The sequence below is a fragment of the Nicotiana tabacum genome, chromosome 6 (genome assembly GCF_000715075.1).
Source record: "Nicotiana tabacum cultivar K326 chromosome 6, ASM71507v2, whole genome shotgun sequence".
NCBI lineage: Eukaryota > Viridiplantae > Streptophyta > Magnoliopsida > Solanales > Solanaceae > Nicotiana > Nicotiana tabacum.
Window position 1 is genome coordinate 55,958,793 of NC_134085.1, and position 22,585 is coordinate 55,981,377.

General features: G+C 38.0%; 1 protein-coding gene across 2 annotated transcripts; it reads right to left on the minus strand.

Annotated features, from left to right (window-relative positions):
• Nucleotides 1-225: 225 nt before the first annotated feature.
• On the minus strand, nucleotides 226-17,980 carry LOC107817329 (putative sphingolipid transporter spinster homolog 2). 2 transcript variants are annotated; one of them, XM_016643131.2, is made up of 16 exons: nucleotides 17,744-17,978; nucleotides 16,986-17,117; nucleotides 16,522-16,623; nucleotides 10,131-10,235; nucleotides 9,930-10,005; nucleotides 8,781-8,855; nucleotides 8,582-8,684; nucleotides 8,453-8,515; nucleotides 7,118-7,172; nucleotides 6,883-6,980; nucleotides 6,620-6,696; nucleotides 6,228-6,341; nucleotides 2,353-2,472; nucleotides 1,589-1,717; nucleotides 690-768; nucleotides 226-563 (listed from the first exon to the last, which is right to left on the minus strand). In XM_016643131.2, the coding sequence occupies exons 1-16, from the start codon at nucleotides 17,890-17,892 to the stop codon at nucleotides 436-438; spliced, it is 1,605 nt and encodes a 534-aa protein (XP_016498617.1). In that variant the 5' UTR covers nucleotides 17,893-17,978; the 3' UTR covers nucleotides 226-435. The 2 variants fall into 2 exon arrangements, with proteins under 2 accessions (XP_016498617.1, XP_075110859.1); XM_075254758.1 differs by lacking the exons at nucleotides 226-563; nucleotides 690-768 and adding an exon at nucleotides 1,330-1,513 and having other exon boundaries at nucleotides 17,744-17,980.
• Between the last annotated feature and the right edge of the window lie 4,605 nt (nucleotides 17,981-22,585).

Sequence of the window (22,585 nt, forward strand, 5' to 3'; positions counted from 1 at the left end):
TTTTAATAAATTATTCCAAGCAAATTTAGAGGAAAAAAGAAAACTTTACAATCTTTGCTATGGCATTGGCAATGCCCCGACACGCCCTCACTAGTAGTAGTAGAAACATGAAACATGCAATAATATGACGAAATTTCATTCCAAAATTAACTACAGAAATAATAAATTTAATATAATTATTATTGAGTATTATTTCCATGCATTAACAGAAATAGAAAAGGCTCAACAAGACAGGAGTCAATTTTTACTAATATATTGTACAGTTCGAAATTGTACCTCTAATAATTGTTAGTGAGTTTAGCGCACCTGGAAGATGAAGAAGCTTTCTATGATTCCCATCAACACATATAAGTATTTTTCCTTTGGCAAGTGGACCAGAATTTACAAACAAGATAATCATACAAGAAATTCACATTTTTAAGTGTAAACTGGGAATCAGCAGAGACTTGGACTTGTTTCAGCAGATTTCTCCTCAAGAAGTGGAATTGTGTTTGATCTATCAGCAATACTAACTTGATGCTCATTTTCTTCATTATATCTATCAACACTATGAAGAAAGATACCTGCATAAGATACATTCAATATTTAATCGCCCCGCTTAATCAAAAACTTTTATTGAACCACATTAAACGGACGCATTCTGGAGGATAAAATTTTGAAATCATAATAAGAAAACGCAGCATCTTTACCTATAAACCATATTCCAGAGGCTAGAAACAGTACTGATGTCAGGATTAGAGCAGTAGCCCTCCAATTGTTAATGTGATCCTGTAAAAAGATAATGTTAATCAGCAGTTTTATATGTAAAATATTCGGCACTACCATAGAGTCAACTATATGATTGCCACAATTTAGCAGTGCAAGAACTGCGTACCCATAACAGGTCATTCTAAAAAATAGTTTAGTATACAAATTTACACTGAAAGATCCAAGAAATTATGGTGAAGTTTAACAGATTAGTAAATTACCTGACATCTTTTCCAGGTTGCTAATCCACACTGATATGTACAGTTCAGTTGGTTTTTAACAAGTAATACTGTTAGTACATAAAAATTAAATCCAATAATTTAATGCCTCGACAAGTGGTTCATTTGGCCATATGGACATCTTTGATAGACTACATACCACAACTGCACCATTACAAAGCAACTTGATGATATTGGATACAAAATCCAAGGGCTTGTCATGTCTTAGAACTCATTTTTCTAATAAAAAGACATTCATAACAACATTCTTATCATTGCTAAAGAAGCACTAGAAATAGTTCTATTTTTCTGAAAATATTTGAATTTCTCATCATTGTCCCTTGATTTCCACAGCTAAACTTTTCAAAATTCCCCTCAAGAATAAACCTGTTTATAGACTAAGAGGTTTAAATGTATAATTTGGTAAATGATGATGCCTCATGCCACATTTATCTGTTGGTAGCATAACAAAACTCTAAATCAGTACGGACGTCCTGTACGGCTTAAAACAACATCAGGTCACAGCATCCATTGACCACTGTCATAGACTTAATTAGAGAAAAAAAGAATTGCATCAGTAACATACGGCCTTAAATATTTACTGCAAAACAAATAACACAAACCTGGAGAACGCCCACCAGAGGAGAGGAAGGCACATCACCAAATATGTGAATCGAAACAGTGGACATAGCCATAGACAATGGTCTCAAACTTGGTTTGACGCAATGCAAACAGACATAATTTACAGGGCCCTGCATTCGTGGTGTATATTGTTACAGAAGAAAGAAACTGGCTGATACAGTCATCAAAGAAACTTGGCGTTTGTATATTGTTAAGGGAAGGGGAGCCTTGGCGTAACTGGTAAAGTTGCTGCCATGTGACCAGGAGGTCATGGGTTCGAGCCGTGGAAACAGACTCTTGCAAAAATGCAGGGTAAGGCTGCGTAAGATAGGCCCTTGTGGTCCGGCCCTCCCTGGACCCCGCGCATAGCGGGAGCTTAGTGCACCGGGCTGCCCTCAACAGTCATCAAATGAGAGATAAATACAACTAAAAAGCATGTTAAATTAAATTGGGGAATGGGAGTAACTATATGAAAGCCAGTTACTGATTTTGGAAACACCCAAGAGAAAGGAAAAAGCCTGAGTGATACCACCAATTATTGGAAACCAATTCTAATAGTTCTGGATCATTATTTTTGCCTAAAAAAATTGGACTTCTGGTCTCACATGCAACATCTACTGACATGACTCACGAGACAGGAACCAAAGAAAAAGGGGAAGGTATCTTCTTCAGATAAAGCATGCTACTGAGAAATAACATGATCAAAAAAGCGCTATGATATATAAGTAGGCAATACGAAATGATAAAATAAAGAAAAAAAAATTACCTGCGTCGCAAATACAAGCAGTTCTCCAATTGCAAAAAGAGCAATGAAGGCATACAAGCTCTTAAAACAAAAGGCAGCAAAGCAAAATATCGCTCCAAAAAATGTTGCCACTGAAAGAAGCTGCAATACAGTAGTACACTAACATCATCAGTGGCTGGGATTGGAAGGATATCAAGTACATACACCACAGGAAAATAGGTGAGATTAACATGAAAACTGAACTTTATCAATCAGAGAATGTGCTAAACTGAAACAAGAGCTGTATTAGCCAGAAGAATCAATCATTTCCTGGATACTTTTCATCCTAGTGAGAACTGTACACCAATTTTCATTACAAGGTTTGTACAAGCACCATAAATTTGGGGTTTATGCCTGAACAAGCATTGGATAATAAGGTTTATTGCTACTTTTCTCTTGATTGAGCATATGCTTGTCTTGGCAGAAAATTCTAAACCTGGACGACATTATTGCCAAATGAATAAACGGTCTAAGAAGGTATTTGTGGCCTACACTACTGCTGTTATCAGCACCATCAGCATGTCAGAAAAGTTACACCTGGTACAGCGAGAAGGAACAAAATCAAGCAACAGAATATTCAAAAGGGGGAAAAAATTCTACAGGATGCACTATAGTGTAAAAAATAGACATCCATAAGGCCCACATCTCAGTAAAAAGCTATCTAACGGGTAAAACAAAAGAAACTGAGAGAACTATAGGAGTGTTTGTTGCAATTCTGATGTCATGATGCCTTGACATTACTTGCAGGACTGGACACAAGAGTGCAGCATTGGAACCTTTGCATCATTTCATTCTCTTCCACAAGATGAGTAATAGACCACACACACTTCAGGGAGAGCTAAGGTCCTATTTCAAAACCTATTTCAAAATGATGTATTACCTTTTACTATGCCTTAGACACCATTTTCAGGAAAGACAGGACACACAAGAAGAATGTAACTGTATGCAAAGAATACCATAAGTACCACGATACAAGACAAGGTTGATCGATTGAGTAATTTCAAATATAACAAGAGGGATCAAGTTCCCAAACATTTTCGAAAACTGGAGACAATTTGTCGTTCTTTGCTCCCCCTTTCCAAAAAAATGAGAGAAGAGGTCAAGGCTTTTGGTGCCACCCAGTTTTCCTTTTTGGGCCTTTTACTGAATTTATATATATATATGAGTCTTGACAACATACTCATGAAGGTAGCATGTTAGCATTGTACCTATTTTCTAATTCTCTTAAGTACCCTTACTAATGCATTACAAAATTTCTAATAAGAGGGCTTTTTCGTCTTTCCAGCAAAAAATCCAAACACCAATATTCCCTCTTCCTCAAAACCAATCACGCCACCCCGTTCTTCCTCTTCATTGGAAAATCCTGTTTCCCCTTTTCTTTTCTACGGCTATGTTCCTGTCTATTTATTCCTCTGGCGAACTTCTCCTATCCATTCTTTCTCCAACAAAGTCAGTCCTTCAGTTTTCTCCTTTTCTTCCATGTTTGTTAATCAAAGGTAAAATTGAGAGAGGGAAATCAGGGAATTTCAGAAAGAACAAAAAAAAAAAAAAAAAAGGAAAGTGGTGGTTGGCTTTTGAATAGTTTTGGTTGCACTAATTGTTGGCTTTCCGGCATTGTTTCGGGAATTCTTCAAAACAAATGTTACAATACTTGTGATAATGTGATGACTAAGGAGATGCTCTGATGCATATAAAAACGCATATTCAGCACTGCTTTTGGATAAGAGTAGATCTTTCTGCTCTACAAGACATTCACTCCATTCCTTTCTTATGCCTCCATGGTTCTGGGTGTGTGCAGAAAAGAAGGGGAGGGGATCGGACGGAGAGAGAATTAGTGTTGGGTTTAGTTCTTGAAGGGAAAAGACAAAACTACACATTTTATAATGTGTTGGTAATGTATTTGTACAAGTGTGAAGCACCAAGTATAGAATCGAAAGACTAAAAAGCCCATGTAAGATTAATAGACATTTATGCCCTTTAACAGCTATGTTATTGCTTAATTTACAAACTAGCAATTCTCTCTCCTCTTCGTTCTCTCAAAAGGTAGAGAATTTGAGAAGTTACATTCCATAATAATATAATTGAGTTTCTTTCATTAATTAACTGCTATTACTATATTCTTCTTGAAATTCATATATTGAACAATCAAAAATCAAGTTCAACTAATCCAAAGCTGAAAAGACTAATGTTACACTATGTATAATTTATTTTGAATGGGCAGCAGTTACCAGGAGGCGAAGAGCCACAAGTCTATAATATTTACGACAAATTTGGTTTCACCTTGTACTTGACCAGTTTTTATGGCTGTACGTAGTTCTTGAATTCTTGGTCGTTGAAGAACAATTGATGTCCCTTTATTTCTTCATTCTTGCCACTTATATGCTAATCGAGATCATTGGAGTTAGATTCAGGAGCTATAGTTTTGTTGAAGGAGAAGAAGGTTTGCATAAATTTGATTTATTTTTTTCTCTCATATTCTTGTTCATACCGGTAGTATTAGTATGTACTCTCGTATTCTGTTGTTATTAGGTTCCTATGACTACCTGTCGTTTCTTTTATTTTGGTCATCTTAATATCTTGATGTTTTTTATGTTGCTTTTACATGGCTTCTCGGTGTTGTCCCTTCTTGTCTGTCTTTTCATTACTGTGGTGCTTATGCTTTCCTGAGTCAAGAGTCTATTGGAAACAGCTTCTCTATCTTCACAATGTAGGGGTAAGGTCTGCGTACACACTAGCCTTCCCAGACCCCCACCATGTGAGATTATATTGGGTATGATGTTGTTGTTGTTTCCTCTCACATTCAGTCTTATTATGCATAGTTGATTTTGTCTATTCCACCAGATATATAGCAAAGATGCGTATAAAAGTCTGTTGAGATGCTTTGATTCTTGGAGATGAATTGGCAAGGATAACATTCAAATTTGTCACATACCTCAAATGGATCTTAATCAATACATAATTTCTCAGCTAATTAAACTTACATGTCATTGTGTTTGTTATAGGTTAACAGAAAATGCTACTCGTTACACCAAGAAAAGAATCATATCAAGGCACTTTTAGTTGGTTGTGACTTGTGAGGGATTAGAAAGAGCTTGCGAGCTCTTAGTCAATGCCATGACCACGAATCACATATATAATGTTGTTGTCTGCTTAAGACCATAGGTGTAGTTAGGTGTGGTTGCAAACTTTTTACTCCCGGAGTGTGCTAGTCTTATTAGAAGCTGTTCGTTGTTTTTAGGAATATTTCAGAGGAAAATGTTGAAGTTGTTACATCTTGTTTGTTTTTTCAGTCTTATCAAATTAATGAAAAAAATTGTTTCTATATCTCTACCCCTTTCTATTTGCATGCTGGTGTCTGATGCCTGAAAATGTTAAGTTTTGCTAAACCTGGCGAATAATGAAGGAATCATACATTATTATTAACATGCAGAAATTTTTGATAACAATTAACAGACCCGAGAAACTAATATATATATATATATATATATATATATATATATATATATATATATAGAAAATACAGAGAACTTCTAGTACCTTATTTATTTCTATTTATTTATTTGTATTTTCTGTATAATATAAATATGAGATGAGCACATGGCCAGCGAGGATTCATGTTGCTGACCCCAACTTGCTTGGAATTGAGGCACAATAGTTGTTTTTGTTGTTTGGGGAGGGGGGGGGTACTTTCCTGAAGGTTCACAACCCTTGTTTGAGAAAGTCCAGTTGATGTCAGATTAAATGGACATGATATTGGAATTAAACACAGGATTAAATAAGAAGAGATTTAGATATTGTTATTTGTTTATAAGGATTTAGCTATTAAAAAGAAAACCTTCAGAATGCGAGATGTCTACCTTAAAGGCATTGGATATTGTGGAAGTCATTCGATCCAGAACAAAGCCTCCTGCTAAGGTTCCAAATATTCCACATACGATAGTAATACCTCCAAACATCAGATCTGCATTGTTCTGCAGAAGGCGCCAATTGCAAATCAGCTAACATGAACTGGTGCTTTTTGTTTAACTTGGTTAAATGCGAGACTGATCCACAATAAGATGAAAAACATAACCAGTTCATGCAACAAAAACAATGTAACAGGATGGAGTATTTACCAACTGGGCTCATTAAACTTGTAAAGAAATGTCGATCTTGGAGACAAAGAAAGAGTTTATCAACAGATTTACATAAAAATTCACTTTTCTTTTGAGAATGGTTATGAAGTGAAGTAATGGCTCTAAATGCTTACCATATGGTATATGTAATAGCCAGCCTTTGGTCCCCAGTATGAATAAGCACCTATTACAAAATTATATGCTATGTATCCTGCAAGGAACCATGCAAGTAGAAGAAATCAGAATCTAGTACATAGCAATTGAGTGCTAGCTAGTTTAGTGCATTAGACGAGCTCATCAAATTTGTAAAAAGTAGTAGGAAGCATAAAAGAGGTTCACCACATGCCAGTAAAAATAAAAAGCATCAAAACGACAGTCGCACAAGTGAATACAATACCTAGGACATTCACAATGTAGACCTTTTCAAGCAAAAGCACCTTCATATCCTTCCAAAATCTTGTCAACTGATTCAAAATTCTGGGTGCACTTTTTGAACTGCAAAAGAAGAGAGAAAAATAAGACACATGGTAAAGTCGTCAACAGTCATCGGTGACTTCCTATCACAATCATGTTTGCAAGAATGATTGTAAATCTTGGCTGTCATAGACCATGGTTTTATAAAAGTTCCTTACTCATCCTTGGAATCATTTCTTGTTGGGTATGAACCATCTATACTAGTAGAAGCAACTGCATTAATGACAAGAAATTGAGATCAAATTATGGTGACATCGATATAACCACAAAGAAAGAACCTAGTAAAGAAAACAAATAATAAGGAAAAGACGTAACATTAACCATATTCATCATAGTCGAGTTATCTCTTAGTGGCCTATAGTTTCAAATATATTTGAACCAGAGTTTTAATTAAAGAACGTTGGTATTGAAGCTATCTTCATTTAATGTTTGTATTAAATGTTTGTAGCTGAAGTACCTATCTATTTCCTGACCACTTTGAATTACTCGTCACTTTATACTGGTAAATTGATTCTTAAGTTGTACAAGGCAATAAAATCAACATGATATGAATGAAAGAGCTGCAACCTACCACACAATGATTTTGGTTCATCATAAATCTCGAGTTTCAGTATGAAAGTGAGTAAAACCTTTAGACAAAGTCAAAGTAGCCAAATTTTATATGAATCGTTCCTCCAATTTGAGCAATAGAAGCAAAAAAGCACACACAAAATTAACTCCCAGCATTCATACCAATAAAGTCTTGAAGAAGAAATCAGTCAAAGGAAGACCTATTTCCGACAAGGCGACCATCATGTGAAAATCAAAATTATTCCATTAGATCAAAACTTATTTACCGGTGCATATCTACATAAGATAGGCCAAAATATTTCAAGTGACATTCTCTCATTTTAGTTGTACATCAACAAAAGTGTCCACCTAACTTCTACTCCCTTTGTCCTAATTTATGTGATGCACTCTCCTTTTTAGGTTGTCCCAAAAAGAATGATACCTTTCTAAATTTAGAAGAATTTAACTTTAAATTTCCAAGTGTACCCTTAATGAGATGATTTATAGCCACACAAATATCTCTGGCTTGTTTTAGACCACAGTTACAAGAGTCTTTCTTTTTTAATTTTGTGCCCAATGACCCAATCAAAGTGCATCATATAAGATGGGACGGAGGGTGCGGTATTATTTTAGCAGTTCAGGTGTTATTGTCATTGCTCATGCCTCCAATTGTTCTAGCTGTGTCACATCTGTGCAAAACAAGAAATTCTCCCAACACAACTTGCTATCTAGATGTGTGCTCCTCCAAGTTTTGGCAATCATTTGCTTATATAACATTTCTCTTCACAGAGTAACACCTTCGGAGGATGCACCTCACAAGCACATTATCCAGATATGGGAACCTTGTGAGTGAAATGCTGAAAGTTAGGCCACGAATCATGAACCCTGTTGAACTAGGTAGAGGAAGTGAAATGAAAACCATATGAGTGATTGAGTGCAAATACCTGCTTCTGGGCAAGAAGTCTGCGCAGAAGTCACTGGTTTTTGTGATCCCGTGTGCGAGAAACCTGTACAAACATTTTCAGAAATCAAAGTGCATATAGGATAGGACTGAAAGATCAATATTACGTCACCTTTCAATTGCAACGGTTTCATCACAAAACCTAAAATTGCAAAAGGAAGCATCAGCAATGCCTCTATCCAGAATGCCCAACGCCAATCAAGATGGCTTCCAACCTACCATAGAGTGGAGCTTTAGTAAAACTTGACATGCTCCGCAAGAAAAACATTACACAAGAAAACATTAAGTCATAGCAACTAAAGCGAGCTCACCAATCCGCCATATACATAGCCAACAGCAATCCCAGTTGGGATGCACATGTAAAATATTCCCAGCCATGCTGTTTTCTGACAAGAAGGGCAATTAGCATGCAGAAATTACATTAAAGACATAACATGAGAAGCAGATACGTTTAGCAGGTACACATGGAGCAGCTATAAACTTGAAGAACCATGTTAAAACTAGTGATCACATCAGACTGTATATAATTGGATGTATTTGTAGACAAGACAAAATAGGAATGTACAAGAAGGTTTAACTAGAAAGAGTGTTCACTTCCATTATGAAATATTGTTGTCCATATCAAAGCATCTTCTCCATGTTTTTAAGGAATAACAATAAAAACATGGTACCATACAGTTTAGTAAAAGCGGAAAACGATAATTCTAGGGATGTACAAGAAGGTTTAACTAGAAAGAGTGTTCACTTCCATTATGAAATATTGTTGTCCATATCAAAGCATCTTCTCCATGTTTTTAAGGAATAACAATAAAAACATGGTACCATACAGTTTAGTAAAAGCGGAAAACGATAATTCTAGGAAACAACTTGCATAAAGCCTGGTTGTGCTCATTTTCTGACAGATACCATCATGAACAAAATTGAATATGACATCTAGATACGTTCAACAGATCCACCAATTAAAAAGGAATAACTGCCTCACAACTTGCTTTAAGCACGCCAACAAGAGAGTTCAATCGAGCCTAACCTACAATATCTTAAATATTTGACTATAGGAATTGTGATTGCTCTTCTTTATCAAAAGACATGGTAATCCATGGACTAGGTAACATGTCAATGCAGAGAATCCTTCAAATGTACAGCAAAGGTAATCACTGCCCCATTTAATACGCTTATACCTTATTGGACACCTCACAAAGTTAAATAGACATAACATTTTTTAAAACAAAAGGATGCAAAAGCTTACACATTGTCTCATAAGCATAAAGAATGTTGCACATTAATGAACCAGAACTACAAGCAGAGGAACAACCCATCGCATTAGCAACAGATATTAGCATGCAGAACTAATCAAAATCTTTTTTAGTCTCAAAACAGAAACAAAAGAACAGCAGTACAAGCATGCATCAGGTACTCAGAGTCAGCACCGCTGCATAACTGAATCACGCTGCAAATCAAACCTGATCAACTGGGGCATTGTCATCAATGAATGGAGCAGCAAGGCTTATGAAAGATGCCTCACCAACACCGACCAGCCTGGTAGAGGAAATAAATTTAGAAAAAAATAGGATCAACATCCCACCAAAAGAAAAAAACTAAAAGAAGTGCAAAAAACATGTAATAGAAGACAGCTATTGAAAGAACCAGCATAATCTACTCACATTCTGCATATGGTAATGGACCAGAAATCAATTGACAGGCCACAACCAGCAGTAGCAAAGGTCCAGACTGTCAGTCCAACTCCAATAAGTCTAAATGGATTAACACTGCACAAGAAAAAAAATAAGAAGTTTTTGAAATTGTTTAAATAAAAGACATGCCACAGGGTATAGGCATACAACTTAAACAACACATTTGGATATGTCAACTCTAAAGTAGGTAAGGATTGGGTGTTGTATACTTTTAATTAAACTTGGTCTGGCTATCTGGAATGATTAAAAAGGTGTGCTCCAACTAGGGTCATATATGAAAGAGCTGGAGTCAGAAAAGTTGGAATGACAACAACTGTACATACGGCCTTTTGATTTGGTGGATTTGGTGAGAAGCATGTGGATGTCTTGAATGCTATGTTACTCGGACTCTCCGAAAATGTTGTCGGGTGTGTGTCGGATCCTCCAAAATAGTGTATTTTTGGAGGATCCGACACGGGTGCGGCATCATTTTGGAGAGTCCACGCAACATAGCTTGAATGTAACATTTGATGGCTTAAGTGGATTGGATGAGAAGTATGTGGATGTCTTGGATGTTACATTTGCTGAGACAAAATACTTATGTGTAGTAGGTTCATGGCATTTGTAAGTTGTAACCCTTAGATGAGAGTACCCCGAGAAAATGCATTTGATGGACTTTGTTGAAGCTTGTTATTTCTGGTTGAAGTTTTCGTTCATGCTAAGTACACAAAGTCCACGTGGTGACTCATTGCCTGCTTTAACGACATTCTCTGCTTCGGTCAAGCAATCATCGGATGAAGCTGTTTGAAAAGGTAATCAAACTACTCACTTATAGTTTCTTAAGTTATCACTATGTCTCACCTACATAATATGCTTTTGTTACAAACTTATCCACTGTCAAAATAGCTATCGTTGTGGCGGGGATAATGGATCATCCAGATTGGCATCAGGATATATTGAGAAAATGATTGTTTTATATGATAATGATACTTGGTAGATAGTTCCTTTACCTCAAGGCAAAAAATAGTTTGATGTCGCCTAAGTTGCTCGAACTCGGGTGCGGGTATCTGATATAGGTATGGATCCGAGAGTCGGATTCGGCAAAATCTTAATTTTAAGATTCGGGGATGCAGATCAGGTATGGATACTAGTGTTGGGATTCGGCCAAGAAAATTCAACATTATAAAAATAGAGTTGTAAAGATATTCTAAATTGTGAGAGATATTCTATGAAAAACTTACATGTATATTGTAGCAGCGAATATGAGACAAAAGGACTATAATGTTGAACGTATGCCATTTCTCATGTCGTAAATCTATTTTATCTTTTATTTTATGAAATCAAAATCTCAATTTCCTCCCAAATTTGTCCATGGACTCCAGTCAAAGTATCCGAAGTTGGTTGACCGAATCCCAAACGTATCCCGCACCCATACCCATCTTAGTGTCGTGTCGAGACGGGTTCGGCATCAAAAATGAGGAGTCCTCACAACTTAGGATGTTGATGGGTGTTTACTGTCGAGGTAAAGGTAAGTGCTGAAGGTAAGGTTGATCATCTCAAGATTAGATTGGTGGTTATCACTGCATGTTTTATGAACATTTTTAACAATATACTAACCCCATGGAAGGAAGGGCAAGCATATTATGAAGTTTGTTGTGGTGAAAGCACTGATCTAGATTATAGCGCACTTAATATAAGTGGTAAGTTAAACCCAAAGTTTAGTTACTGGTTAGAAATATTATGTAAGTTTTCAAATCCACCCATTGACAACTTATATCACTAATATCATGTGCATAGGAAGGAAGAGACATGCTTAAAATAATAGTTAAAACTGTAAAAAATGAACACTTAGTGCCCATTCAATTTGATTGTCATTGTTTGACTTTGAATGATTTGTAAGAAAGACCGTTAACCTACAACAAATTATTAGGTTGGAGTTTGAAATATGGATTATTTCGTTCAAGTGGGTCCAAGCGTAAAACTAAAATGAAGGATCCTTTTCTTCTCTTTACTTTTTTATATGGTAAACTGACCACCCCAACCGCCCTGCCTAACAATGGCCATTCTCCACTTTGCTCCCTTCGTGACACGAACCTTCAAGCTCAAGATTGGAGGTGCAGAGGTCCTTTTCACCTGGCTCTCCCTCTAAGATGAAGGATACTTTTTGATTTCTTCAAATGCTAGGAAGAGTAAAAGTGGGAGAATAACAACAACAACAACAACAACAACAACGGCCCAGTATAATCCCACAAGTGGGGTCTGGGGAGGGCAATATGTACGCAGACCTTACCCCTACCCCGAGGGGCAGAGAGGCTATTTCCAGGAGACCCTCGGCTCAAGAAAGTAACAAGAGACGATATATTAGTACGATCAATTGACTCATAATAAAATAACATAAAATAACATAAACTACAAAATAACAGTAATATAAGAAATGTAGGAAATATAGAAATGCTAAAAAGATGAAAGGTGGAAGGTATAATAACATCCAGCCGATAGAACCCTGCATCAGTAGCTGACCAGTAGCATCCTAAGACTAACTCCTAACTGGCTAGTCTCACTCTAGTGCGCTGCAGAAATATTCACAACTTCCCCTAACCTACAACCTTAATGCTCGACCTCCACAATTCCCTGTCAAGGGTCATGTCCTCAGTAATCCTAAGTCGCGTCATGTCCTACCTAATCACCTCTCCCCAATACTTCTTAGGTCTCCCTATACCTCTCTTCGTGCCCACCACAGCCAATCGTTCACACCTCCTCACCGGTGCATCAGTGCTCCTCCTTTGAATGTGCCCGAACCATCTGAGTCTTGCTTCCCGCATCTTGTCCTCTATGGGGGTCACGCCCACCTTCTCTTAAATATCTTCATTCATAATCTTATCCATCCTTGTATGCCCGCACATCCACCTCAACATCCTCATCTCTGCTAATTTCATCTTCTGGATGTGTGAGTTCTTAACCGGCCAACACTCGATCCCATACAACATGGCAGGCCTAACCACTGCTCTATAAAACCTACCTCTTAGTAACAGTGGCACTTTCTTGTCACACAGGACTCCCGATGCTAACCTCCACTTCATCCACTCCACCCCTATACGGTGTGTGACATCCTCATCGATCTCCCCGATCCCCTGAATAACAGACCCAAGGTACTTGAAACTGCTCATTGTAGGAATGACTTGAGAGTCAAGCCTCACTTCCACTCCCGCTTCCGTCGGCTCGGCCCCAAATTTGCACTCGAGGTATTCCGTCTTCATCCTGCTCAACCTGAATCCTTTAGACTCAAGGGCCTGTCTCCAAACCTCTAGCCTCTCGTTGACGCCGCCTCGTGTCTCATCAATTAGAACTATGTCATTAGCAAATAGCATGCACCATGGCACCTCCCCTTGAATATGATGAGTTAGTGCATCCAACACCAGGGCAAATAGGAAAAGGCTTAACGCAGACCCTTGGTGCAACCCCGTAACAACCGGAAAATGCTCGGAGTCGCCTCCTACTGTCCTAACCCGTGTCTTAGCTCCATCATACATGTCTTTAATCACCCTAATGTAGGCATCCGAGACCCCTTTAACTTCTAAGCAGCTCCATAAGACCTCCCTAGGAACCCTGTCGTACGCTTTCTCTAGATCAATAAATACCATGTGGAGGTCCTTCTTCTTATATCTATATTGTTCCACCATCCTCCTAATAAGGTGGATAGCTTCTGTGGTAGATCGCCCCGGCATGAACCCGAACTGGTTGTCTGAAATAGACACTGTCCTTCGCACTCTCATTTCTACCACTCTCTCCCAGACTTTCATGGTATGACTCAGTAATTTGATACCCCTATAGTTGCTACAGCTCTGGATATCACTTTTGTTCTTATACAACGGAACCATTGTACTCCACCTCCACTCTTCAGGCATCCTATTAGTCTTGAATATAACAATAAACAACCCAGTAAGTCATTCCAAGCCTGCTCTACCCACACACCTCCAAAGTTCAACTGGAATTTCGTCTGGCCCGGTAGTTCTGCCCCTTCGCATCTTACGCATTGTCTCCATGACCTCATCGACCTTAATGTCCCTACAATAACCACGGGGACTATCGGCCTTCCTCAAATCACCTAGTACAATATCCTGATCCCCTTCTTCATTTAGAAGTTTTTGAAAGTAGGTCTGTCATCTCCTCTTAATCTGGTCATCCCCCATCAACACTCTGTCAGCATCATCTTTTATGCACCTCACTTGGTCCAGATCCCGAGCCGTCCTCTCCCTCACCTTAGCGATTCGGAATAACTTCTTCTCCCCGCCTTTGTTCCCCAGTTCCTCATACAGACGAGCAAAAGCTGTCGTCTTAGCCTTCGTTACTGCCATCTTCGCCTCCTTCTTAGCTACCTTATACCTCTCCTTGTTCGCTCTCTTCTCCTCCTCACTGGTGCTCCCTATTAACCGTAGGTAAGCCGCCTTCTTTGCTTCCACTTTACCTTGGACAACTGCATTCCACCACCAGTCTCCTTTGTGGCTACCGGTGCGGCCCGAAGATATCCCTAACACCTCTCTCGCCGCCTTCCTTATATAGTCCGTCGTCGTCGACCACATAGTGTTTGCGTCCCCCCTACTTCTCCAAGCTCCCATTGCCGATAACCTTCCTTCCAACTCCTCAGCTTTATCTTTAGTCAAAGCGCCCCACCTAATCCTCGGGCGGCCTCGTACTGACCTCTTCTTCCTCCTTATCATAATACTAATGTCCATCACCAAAAGCCTATGCTGCGTTGCAAGGGTCTCACCTGGGACAACCTTGCAATCCTCGCACAACCTTATGTCGCCTCTCCTGAAGAGGAGATAGTCAATTTGAGTTTTCGCCATCGAACTTTGGTAAGTAACCAAATGCTCCTCCCGCTTCGGAAAACATGAGTTCGCAATCACTAGATCGAATGCCTTGGCAAAGTCCAACAGCGAAATGCCCCCTCCGTTCCGCTCCCCGAAACCAAAGCCGCCATGCACCTCAGAATAGCCACCCGCAGATGACCCAATATGACCATTGAAATCTCCTCCTATGAATAACCTCTCGGAAGGCGGAATACTATGAACGATGTCATCCAACCCCTCCCAAAAGCGCCTTTTAATCTCCTCATCCAAGCATGTTTGCGGCGCGTACGCGCTAACGACATTTAAAGTATACTCACCCACCACCAATTTAATAGTCATTAGTCTATCATTCACCCGCCTGACCTCTATGATCGACTCTCTAAGATGGCTATCTACCAGGATACCCACTCCATTCTTACCCCTCCGGACTCCAGAGTACCACAACTTATACCCATCCGCGTTTTTCGCCCTCGATCCAACCCACCTAGTCTCTTGGACACATGCTATATTAATCTTTCTCTTCTGAAGGATCTTCGCCAACTCTATAGACTTACTCGTTAGTGAACCTATGTTCCATGACCCGATTCTCAACCTATAGGCTCCCTTGCCCCCTCTACCTCCCCTGCCTCCCGTCCCTCCCCCTAACCCCGGTCCCACACTCTGCCCCACCCGAGAATAAGTGGGAGAATAAGTGGCGAGTTAATTGTTTCAGAAAGTGGTCAATGATTTGGCATGGCCTAGAAAGGAAAGTGCGATATTTGACATTAAACAAAAGAGTCTTTAAGTAATTATCTTATATTAGTTTGAAACTTCAAGAAATTGTATCAAGTAAATTGGGACAAACTAAAAATAATGGGGTAAAAAGAATGAGTACAATGAGAATAAAGTAGTTCGTTATATTCACTGGCTAGATAAAAATTATCTCCATAGTGAAATGCAATGCTTATTTCTGTAGGGTTCTTTCAAATATGTTTTTTACCTAAGTTGCTCGGACTCTTCACTTTCGGTGCAATAGTCGGCACGACGTGGGGTTGTGTGGGCGTAGATGTGGGATCCGCACCGAATCTAGTCAACCAATTTTGGATACTTTGACCAAAATCAACGAAAAAATTCGGGACAGATGCAACGATTCTGAAACTACTTATTAAAAAAAACTAGGGTGAAATTAAAGAAAATGGAATATCTTGCATATAGAAATTTCTATGTTGATCAATATTTTCTCCTCCTTGTAAGTTTTCTACAAAATGTCTCATAACTCATAAGTTAAACATATTATTATAACTCTATTTTTCGATATTTAAATTATTTTTAGCCGAATCCTTGTAGTTGTATCTGTACCAGGATCCGTACCCCGAATCATAAAATTTAGATCATGAAGGATCTGCCTCTGGATCTGCAACCGTATCCGACATTTGCACCCGAGTCCGAGCAACTTAGCTTTTTTACAGTAAGAGCACTTAAATATGAAATACGCCTCAACCTCAACACATCAAATCTCAACACCAAACCTGTGATGCATTAATATTTATCACCTCTTGGCTAAGGAGGCAAATATTGGAGATGCCACGAGAAGCCCAACCATGAAAGCAGATGATATAACACCATCCTGAAAATTGTTCAAGTTAAAATCACCCCTGCAGAAACAGACAAAAGACTAACATTAAGTCTGAGCAACAGCATAGAGATTTGCAACTTAGTGGCTGTTCCAATCATTAAACTTAGCAAGGAAAAGTTATTATCCAATAGCAGATCATCCAAGGGAAAGTATAATAAGTACATCATTGGACTCTTGGATTCAATAACTAGTCAATCATCACGAATATAAAGAACATTAGAAAGCAAAACACTAAATATTTTCCAGGAAGAAATAGACAGTGAAACATCAAATACACATCTTCCACTTTTGATCAATCACTTGGGAACCAAGCAAACTTGTAATGAAATCTCACAAACATAAAATAAATAAACAAATAAAAAGAAAGAAAGAAATTCTTACTGGATTCCACTGCCAGAAGAGCATGTACCGCTCTTAGTACACTCACTACGTTTCCCATTAACACCATTGCTTGCAATAGCTCCACGATCCACATAATTTAACAAGTTGATCACACAGAATATGGCTAGTAACCTGTCAATGGGCAGCAGATATGTCATAAGCTAATATAACTTGGTACTAGATAACAATATCATTAGAATAAAGTTATATACACTAGCAGTGACTTACCATATTTCCCAGGTCACCAATTTATATTACTTACTAAGATCATATACCTATAATTGAGTTTTAAGTAACCTACCAGCTAAAAGTTTTTCACAGTTAGTGAACCAAACAAAAACCCTTAAAAAATTAATCCAGTCATTTGTCTATTACCCGCAGACATAGATCATGAACTTCTAGTATCTAATAATGACAACAAAAAACCCTCTAAGAATTACAATCCTCTAGCCAAGATAAAATTTTTAAAAAAAATTACAACCCAAAGTGACAATGAGCATTACATTGACTCCCACGTTCTAAAAGACAAGAAGACCTCTAAAAGTCAAATCTTTCTTCAAAAAAATTTTAAGGAAAAAAAAAAGGCTCTTGCTTCTTAATTATCGAAACGATGAAGAAACCCCAGGAACCTTGGTTTCCCCTGTCATGAGTTTTCAAATCAATGATACCACAGAACCCAAAACACCCTGCTCTTTACGTAAAGATTGAAATTTCCTTCCATTTTACTTACATAAATTCAAGAAATTGCGAAATGATACCTTTTGGCAGTGAACCAAGAAGGTTGAAGAGCTAATGCTGATGAAATTGAAGCTTTGGCCATGTCTGATTTTGCAGGCGCAGCCACTGATGACGGGCTTTTAGGCATTGAATCATCCAAAGACTTTAGATTTGGCTCTGTCTCTCTCATTTAAAAGATATGTCCTTTTGCCAGCAAGTTTGGTTGGAAGAGCAGCTGAGCCCTTCCTCAAGCCTTACGGAATTCCTCGGCGTTTTCTTGCTTTTACTTTTTTACCTTTTTGTCAATGGATTATTTTTTATTCTTTCTTGATTTGCATTTGTGAATAAGTAATACTGAAATTATAATATCAAGATTATAACATGAAGATTAAATAATAATAATAATAATAATAATAATAATATATTTTGTTTCAATTATTATTCATATCTATCATCTCTTATGCTATTCGACTATATATAATTATATCGTTATACAAAATTTGATAAAATCTGTCACTCATCTGTTAAAAAAACCTAACATAAATACATCAACAGCCAATATATATTTTAAGATACTTAATTAATTTACTCAAACTCATTACTTGATACATTCTAAAATCTTGTTTTGAACCTCCTCTTCTATGAGATTTGTTTTCCTTGTTGCTACTACATAATGTCTTTTGATTTTTTCCCCTTCCGGATAGAATGCTTCTTTTTGCAATATTATCTTGGTATACTAAAAATCTCACCAGATCCTTCTTGAAAGCGACAGAATCAACAGCTAAAATTGCGCATCATCAAATTTATGCAGTAAAATAGAACTTCAGTTGTATATTATGTAGTAATATGAGGAAATATGATACAAACATTTTAGCTGTTGCCTCCTAGGACGCCAACTAAGATGCCACGTAGGCTTTGTTTTGGATTTCAGTTGTTGTTTTTTAAATTTCTGTTGGCAGGAAATGTAGTTAAGAGTTCAAATTTCAGTTTTTGCTTTTTAGCCTTCAATTTCTTATATAAATAGAACCATTGTAATAGAAAAGGTTTATTATGAATGATAAAGTGAAAATCTGATCTCATCTCTCTCTGCTTCTTCTCCTTCTTCTCTCTTCCTTCTTCTTACTTTTCTTCCAAATTCACTGTTACATTGCCTTCGATATCAGAAATTAGTATCAAGTAGTATCAGAGCTCGTAGACAACGGGACCTCGAAGAGCTGTTGATGTGGTAACTGGTCTCAACCAGCTGATTTGCAAGAGCAATATGAGGATTTAGCAACACAACAGCTAGATCTCAGAGAGGAATTGACTCAGAAACAGCAGGAATTACGAGACGATATGGATAGGCGACATGCTGAGTTACTTCAGATGGTAAGTTCTCTAAAAAATTCCTTTGATGGCTAGCAATTGAATCAACAGTCGAAAGACAGTTCATCTCCTTCAAATGGTAGGGATAAGGTGCTCCAATCAAGGCAGGGCATCCTAGGTCCCAAACTGTGTTAATTCCAATCAAAATCATAATCTACCTTTTCCTCTTTTCAATAGTGAAATTTTGAAAAACTGGTTGTATAGGATCGAGCAATATTATTCTATTGATAAGACTCCTCTTAATCAAAGAGTGATCTTAGTAGCAATGAATTTAGATGATGAGGCTTTGGAATGGCATCAATCTTATATGAAGTGTCGTGATTCACTTGACTTGCCTGACTGGGATGAATACCTAGTTGCTTTGGTTGAAACATTTAGTGAAGAGTTTTCTGATCCAATGTTAGAGCTCAAACAATTGAGATAAACTGGGTCAGTGAGGGAATTTCAATTTGCTTTTGCTAGGATGTTAACTTAGTGTGATTTATCTATTAGCCAAGCCATATCTTGTTTCCTAGGAGGACTTAAGGAGGAGCTGGTGAATCCTGTAAAAATGCATGAACCTCAAACCTTATCTAAAACATATAGATTAGCTAGATTGGCAGAAGCAACATTAGTTGCTAATGCTAGAGCTCAAAGGTCCAACTATTGGGTCAATCCTCTTTTACTATGAGGAAGCCTAGCTATGAATTTGTTTGGGCTAAATTGTCTCCCACCAATGTTGTGCCTACTCTAAAATTAGCCCTACCTACTCCTAGAGTTCCAGTTGCTTCTAAGACTAGGAGGACCATTTCCCCTACTGAAATGCATGCTAAGAGAGCACAAAGGTTGTGCTACTTTTGTGATGACAAATATACTCATGGGCATAAGTGCAACCTCCCTAAGCAATTATTTGTGTTGGATTTGGAGTATGAAGAGGAGGAAGGTTTAGAAGAAATAGTGCGTAAGATAGATGGTGAAACTACTACTGAGGAGTGGTCTGTGACTGAAGGAGATCCTCCTATGATCTCCTTGTGTGCATTGAGTGGTATTCAAGGGGCACAACTATTCATGTGACTGGCTACAACAACAAGAGACCATTGCAAATTCTGCTAGATGGAGGAAGTACTCTCAATTTCATAGATTGTGAGTCTACTAAAAGGTTAGTTGCCAAATTTCTCCCACTAAAGTTGGTTATGTCAGCATGGGTAACAACTCTATAGAGGCCACTTCTGGAGTAGTAAGAAACTTCCAGTGGTTGTTGCAGGGTACTGCTTATACTTCTGACCTTATTGTGTTTCCAGTTGGCAAATATGATCTAGTGTTGGGAGCATTATGGATGAAAACTTTGGGGCCAGTTACCATGGATTACACAGCCTTGACTATGTCATTCACTTATCAAGGCAAGTTCCACCTTCTTAAAGGGGTTTCTGATGATTGTAAGTTCTCAAGTACTAAAATTGTTAACAAATTGAAAGGAAATGATGTCCAACTCTTTATGCTGCAAGTGTTAGTTCATCAACCTATTCTATAGTCAAATGATCAGTTTTATGCACTGCACCTCCCTTAGGATTCTCAAACTTCTAGTATCATTATGGAACTCATATGCCAGTATCATGAGGTTTTTGCAGATCCCACCACCTTACCCCCTCCAAGAGGTGCTTTTGATCATAGCATACCATTGCAACCTGGGACTAAACCAATCAACATACGACCTTATAGATATTCTTCTATGAAAAAGGATATCATTGAGTAGTTGGTTAAGGATATGTTGCAGCAGGGTGTGATTCAGTATAGCAACAACTATTTTGCATCACCTGCGGTGTTAGTAGGGAAGAAGGATGGTTTCGGGAGGCTATGTGTGTGCTACAGGGAGTTGAATCAATGTACTGTCAAGGAAAAATTCCCCATTCCCATCATAGATAACTTATTAGATGAATTAGCTAGGGCAGTGATTTTTTCAAAAATTGACCTTCGGTTAGGTTATCATCAAAAAAGAATGGTGACAACTGACATTCCTAAAGCAACTTTTAAGACACATCTGGGACATTATGAGTATTTGGTTATGCCCTTTGGCTTAACCAATGCTCCTTCTACTTTTTAGTGCCTCATGAACCATCTATTTCAACACTTTATAAGGAAATTTGTCTTGTTTTCTTTGATGATATCTTTATCTATAGCAGGAATTTGCAGGACCATGTATTACATTTGTAGCAGGTGTTTGAGGTTATGGTGAATAACAATTTGCTAGCTAAGCAATTTAAATGTGTTTTTGGTGTTACAAAGTTGGAGTACTTAGGTCACTTCATTTCTAATGAAGGGGTGTCTACAGATCCTAAGAACTTTGGAATTTGGTTGAGCAGCTAAACTTTGTTGCTTCTGTCATTTCCGCACCTGCGGATTGGGGACCGCAGGTGCGAGTCTCGCAGAAGCGAGATTGGGCAGCATATGCGGAGAGTTGAGGAGCTGAAGAGAACTGCAGGTGCGCATAAGGACCGCACTTGCGAGACCGCAGGAGCGGGAAGCTGACCGCAGAAGCAAAAACTCTAGGGTTAAGTGAAAATCGCACCTGCGATGGTTTTTCCGAAGGTGCAACGTCGCAGAAGCGACTCTAAGACTGCTGTTGCGGCCAATCACACACGCAAGTATAGACAGTCGTTAAGTAATAAAGTGACTAAAAGTCGGATGTCGAACCTATGAGGACTTGTGATTAACTAATCACTAAATTAGACTATCCTAATTATCTAAATAAGAATTAAACCTAGTAGTATATGAGTCTAATCTAATTAAAATAAAAAGAAGACAAATAATGAACTTTGAACAGAGGAAGAGCAAATTTTTATGTTATCAATGTTATGAAAACGATCTAGGTTTATGGGCTATCTAACAATCTTATTGTATTCTTCAATTGAATTGACTAACTAATTTATCTAGTTTATTGGTTAACAAGGTTAATATTGCTCATAAGAATCTGTCGAGTTCTTACTTTCCTATTCAAGCTAACCTAACACCTATATGTCTATGGAGTTAGAACTAACAAGAACGCTTTTATAATTCCTATAAATCAACCAAGCAAGGCAATTAGGTATATGTTTATCTTAACCGTGAATCCGTCCCCGATGCCCAGGTTCAAGAAATTGCTCTATTCAATCCTATATGCAATCTGGAATTCCCACTTTCGAGTTTAATTCTAGATTCGTAGATAGTATTCAATTGGTGATCAAGCAATCAAATAATTAAGCGTAGGATTGAATAAATAAACCAATATGATAAACTAAGAAATCAAAATCAATATCTAAATAACAATAGTCATGAAAGAACCACAACCCTAGAACGTGATGTTTAGCTCCACATAGACATGGTAGTCAAACAACAAATCATACAAAGAAACATAAAAAATACTCAGTTTGGTGGAAGAAAGATGGAATTTGATGAATTTCGGCCTCCACGGCGGCTCTGTGCTTGTGTTTTCCTCTCAAAAACATCCCCCTCCTTACAAAATAGGTTTTGGTTGGCTTTTATATGAGTTGGGGGCATCTAGG

What these genes read in the sequence shown, in the direction of transcription:
- LOC107817329 (XM_016643131.2), bottom strand. Translation starts at nt 17,892, where the DNA reads ATGAGAGAGACAGAGCCAAATCTAAAGTCTTTGGATGATTCAATGCCT. An exon ending in ACAATGCCCCAGTTGATCAG is followed by an intron (nt 8,856 to 9,929) that starts GTTTGATTTGCA and finishes CCTTCTTGTCAG; the next exon opens with AAAACAGCATGGCTGGGAAT. An exon ending in CTCTGGTGGGCGTTCTCCAG is followed by an intron (nt 769 to 1,588) that starts GTTTGTGTTATT and finishes ATCTTTTTACAG; the next exon opens with GATCACATTAACAATTGGAG.